The sequence below is a fragment of the Ceratosolen solmsi genome, unplaced genomic scaffold, assembly GCF_000503995.2.
Source record: "Ceratosolen solmsi marchali unplaced genomic scaffold, CerSol_1.0 scaffold25, whole genome shotgun sequence".
In the NCBI taxonomy this organism is placed as follows: domain Eukaryota; kingdom Metazoa; phylum Arthropoda; class Insecta; order Hymenoptera; family Agaonidae; genus Ceratosolen; species Ceratosolen solmsi.
In genome coordinates this window covers 1,027,324-1,032,210 of record NW_011948444.1, presented here as the reverse complement: position 1 = coordinate 1,032,210, position 4,887 = coordinate 1,027,324, and the positions used below count along the sequence as shown (strand labels likewise).

Here is a 4,887-nt window from a genome sequence, read left to right as displayed (position 1 = left end):
ACGCGACGGGGATATCGCTTCGGGCATTCGGGCGACTATCGTGTAAACGTGAGAGAATGCCCCACCTGCAAATCTCCAATAATTAAACCCGACAGAATTGTTCAACCAGAGCCTACACCCAAATAATGACGAGACGAATACTACTTTCTCCGTGTAAAGAGGACAATTTTCTCGAGTCTCTTTATTAATTCATTTACTCAACCATCTAATCGCCAATCTCCCTTCTACGCTTTATCGCCTCAATGAAATCTTAATCGGATGTCGCACCAATTAAACGTCGAAGCTATTGAATTAATAAACAATAACTTTCTTACATTTTCCAAGTTCGCTGGATTACGTACTTTTTCATTCATCAGTTTTATATGATTTAACGAATCGTCATTGCCGGGTGCTATTTTGACCCTCGTAAACGCCTATTTATAAAGAATTTAAAAACTTGATAATTTCTCACAGCCTATAGGTAGTAATGATAGTGGTCTATGTATAGTAATTTCCATGTCATAATAAACGTTACTATCGAATGAAATTTTATCGAACTAATGAGAGACCAATATGAGTAGCCGACACGTTAAACTAATGAAAGTCGAACCGTGAATTTCGTAAAAATTCACGCGACTTCGTAAAAATTCACGCGACTTCGTAAAAATTCACGCGACCTCGTAAACATCGGGATTTGCGGGTTTGCCTACGCCACGGGGTGCTAGAGGTGCGGGAAACGCGAGATCGGTAGGCCAGCGAACAAAGTAGGAAGGCCAATTGATTCCCGATATTGATCGCCAATCGGCTGCTGGCCACCAAGTGGGGAGTCTATATTTATTGTAACGATGAGAAGAGAGTGGCGAGGTCGTTCGGACTGTCGCCGAAGGCAAATCAGTTCGCGAGCCTCGTGTTCGCGAAAAGGTGAAACAACGATCCCTTCGACTCTTCTTACGTGACTATTAAAGAAAGAAGAGGGACAAGAGGGGAAGATACGAAAGTTTAATCGACGCCTCGAGCCTGTGCAGGACGCGGCAAAAGAAGCACCAACGACGACCCTCGACGCTCGCTTCAAACCAAAAAGAGCCCGAAACAAAATATCTCATTCCGCGACAACTCGCCAGTGTGTCTCGACAAAACCAAACAAATACGACTTGCATCTGAGGAAACTCCAAGGAGTTTAGGAATCTCGGCCGCGTCGAGGAAGAACTCTTCCCCTTCTCCGTCATTGCCATACGCCAACAAGTCGCGAGAGACATGGCTTCCAACGATCCTCTGGCCTCTGAACCTCTCGTCTCCGTGGACTTTGAAGTTTTTGGAAAAGTACAAGGTGAATCGTATACGATACGCTTCGCTTAGTTTCTCTCTCTCTCTCTCTCTCTCTCTCTCTCTCTCTCTCTCTATCTCTCTCTCTCTCTCTTTTGATCTTACTTTGATCGGATGCTTGAGCGATAACGAAACAATAAATATTGCGAACACTGATCATCTATCCGATAACAACTCGATTCGTCTTTCTTTAACTTTTAAAAGAAAAATTTTGTGACACTTGGACACAATGAGACCGCTCATAGGCGGAGCCGAATGAACGTTTTGTTAAAAAAAAAAAAATGTAATCAGACGTCAGTCAACGCTATTCGAAACTCTCAAAAGCTAAATTGTATTTATTTTATAATTTTCTCTGACTCATAGCTTCGAACTTTGTTTCGCTTCATTATTTTATTAATCGACAGCCTTTATTGATTATAAATACAGAACAATATATCACCAAATAATTCATTCAAATAATATTTCAACAAAAAAACGCAAAACAAAAAAAAAATATATCAAATAAAAAGTAAGGACTCCTTTACAACTAATGACTCTGAGGACAAACTTATTTTAGCCGATGGAAAATAATAATTAATATTAATAACTGTAAGGTCATATTATAATTTTCAATTACTTTATATTGTATTTTAAGTACAGAATTTAAACTTATTTTTCTAATTTATCTACTAGATCTTTTATCATGTCACTTAAATTACTTAATATTAAATATCTTTTAGTGGGTTTATTAATTATTAATAGAGAATAATAGTGGTCGTTAATATAATGAGATACTTATTTACTAATAACCATTTTAACTAATTATTATAGTTTTAAAAGTAACGTTAATCAATAAGAAAGTGTATTATTATTATTTTTTTTTGTTTAAAATTTCAAATAAACAGTTTTGATAAACTTTCTTATGTAGATTTCTTATCATGAAATTTAATCACGTATCAGGGATTTCTAAGAAACCGATAATTTTACTAAAAAATTCAGATTCAATTAATCAATTTTAAAAATTCTTTTTTGTATATTTGTATAATTTTTTTTCCAATTAATTTACCAATTTGATCTATCTAATCTAATGTTCTTCGCATAATCAGAAATATTTAAGTATTCTCAATAAGAGAGAGATATAATTGAGAAAAATTTAAATGCATAAATGACAGATTTTATGGCATGATATTATATAGATTTTTTATTATTTTATTAATCTTTCAATTTTTTCTAACGTTCCCCGTACAAATATATATTTTAATCATCGTAACAAAACTGTCTAAAATACCGATTTCGCTTAGTCTCAATATTACAACACCTATACAAACATAATATAATATAAAAAAATTTGAATGAAAGAATATTATCGCTTGATGTCATTGAAAAATAAATTCAAATACAGCTCTAATTGTTATTTCGTTAGTACTTAAATAAAAAGTTTATGTAGCCTTATTGTAAATAAAACTCGTAAATAGATTAAGAATTTATTCAATATATATAAATCTTTGATTCGCTTATTGTGATTATCAAGTTTTTTTGATGGAATTAATTATGAATTAAATAATTAATGAAACTCATATATTAATATAACAAAAATATAAACACGTGACAACTATACTAAAGGAATTGTTGGTAAATACAAAATATAAGAATAAAATATAAATATAAGAATTAAAAATATATTGATTTTTAATATAGGTATGAAAAAATAAGGCAAAGAATTATTACTAAAAGGCAATTGATTTTTTTATTAATTTTTTAATAAATTAAATTTTTTATTAAAAATTAAATTTCATGTTTTTATATTCAATAAATTAATTTCTGTGGATGCGTGTATGCGTGTTTGCATATTTGGCAACGGATTGTTATTTAAAATCCACCTTTGGGGCTCATATTTAAATTGAAATTAATTTTGAGTATTTAATTATCACACGACTAGTGCGTCGATATTTATTTCAGCCAAATTTCTACGCATATATGAAGTAATATTTGATTTTTTGATTATGTAATCTGTCAAAGTAAAAGAATCATTTCTGATCTCAACGTATTAATACAATGACTGTTAATGCAATCGAAACATCTTATATATTATAATCTTATAATAAAGGTGTATATATATATATATATATATATATATATATATATATAATTCATATCATATATACTCAGCAGAGATATACATAAACTTTTATGTATCAATCCAATAATATTTACACTTGACAGAAAAAGTGTACCAAATTAACACTATAATACACATAATAATGCATATGCATAATTTTTATATAACACACACACACGCGCGCACACACGCGCGCACCCGCGTTCACACACACATACACAGACATACACACATCTAATATCTTGAGTAATAAACACTCCAAATGCAAGCAAATTTAATCGCTTTGTATCGATTCGACGTTACTTTCGAATATATCATATATTCATACTCCTATTATTTACAATCAATAATTACATTTTTACTTACACATTATAACCACTACGAGGAAAATATATTCCTCGAAAGATTAATAAAGAAAAATGTACAAATATTAATTGCATCTACGATCTCGTAGGTTGTTCCTTCACAAAATACGTACGAGAATTATGTCAGCGATTGGGAATCGTCGGCTGGGTAAAAAATAGTAAAAACGGGACCATCCTCGGAAAAATGCAAGGTCCACAAGCACTCGTCGATCAAATGTAAGTGTTAATATACCGAGCGATCTTTTACTTTTTCCAACAATTATTTAATTAACATTTCATTCAATATAGAAATTATAATACGATGTCATATACAAACATATGAAATCATTTGTATTTAATTAATTTTTTTCTGTTTTGTTCAACTTATACCCATTTAATGATTTGAAAATAGCGAAAAAAATTTCTTTTTATTCAAGAAAGGTATTTTAATGTATTATTACTTTAGTTTAGTTCTGAATTCCGTTAGAAAAAAAAAAGAAGATGAAAGTACTATTAAAGATAAAAATTGATCGACTCTCGTGTATTATATCAATTGCCCGTGTGGTTCGCATCTGGTTATCCTATTGTTTTGCTCAGACTATTCCACAAAAACTCGATTGCGCGTTATTCGTGTTATTCAGTGCGCAAATCGCTGTAACGTAACCGGACATGGTATCAATTACCACATCAAAAATTTCATCCGCCTTCTGGAAATACAATTATTTCTTGAGTCAGCTGTAATTTTCAACTCATAGGCAAGAAAACATGTATTACAATAAAACCTCACGTGTACCTCTTATGATGAAATGATAGTATAACGATTCCATTAGTATTTATACATTTATAATTGTTAAATGATGCAGGAAAGGTAATCTCAAATGTTTTAATCAATCTAGTTTTCTTTTGGCTTATACTATCGGCATGAAAAAATCTTAATTTTATGTTTAATACTTTCGTTCACCATACCCTCACTTTTATATGTTAATAATTTTTCAAGTAACAGTGAAAAAATAGGGATAAAAATAGAAGAAATTTTGCCAAATTTCTAGTAAAGGAGTTATTCGTTAACTACTGAAATTCTTCGCAATTCATAAAATAAAATTACCTAATTAATTATCATTTTTGTCATGTGATAAACAATCG

At 31.0% G+C, this 4,887-nt stretch overlaps 1 protein-coding gene across 1 annotated transcript in view; it reads left to right on the top strand.

The window, feature by feature from the left end:
- The first annotated feature begins 870 nt into the window (after positions 1-870).
- LOC105366030 (acylphosphatase-2) overlaps positions 871-4,887 on the top strand; it is an 8,839-nt gene continuing 4,822 nt past the window's right edge. The window contains exons 1-2 of the mRNA XM_011504338.1: positions 871-1,306; positions 3,855-3,981. Of these exons, the coding sequence (XP_011502640.1) occupies positions 1,234-1,306; positions 3,855-3,981 (200 nt within the window). The 5' untranslated portion in view covers positions 871-1,233. The remainder of the gene's footprint in view (positions 1,307-3,854; positions 3,982-4,887) is intronic.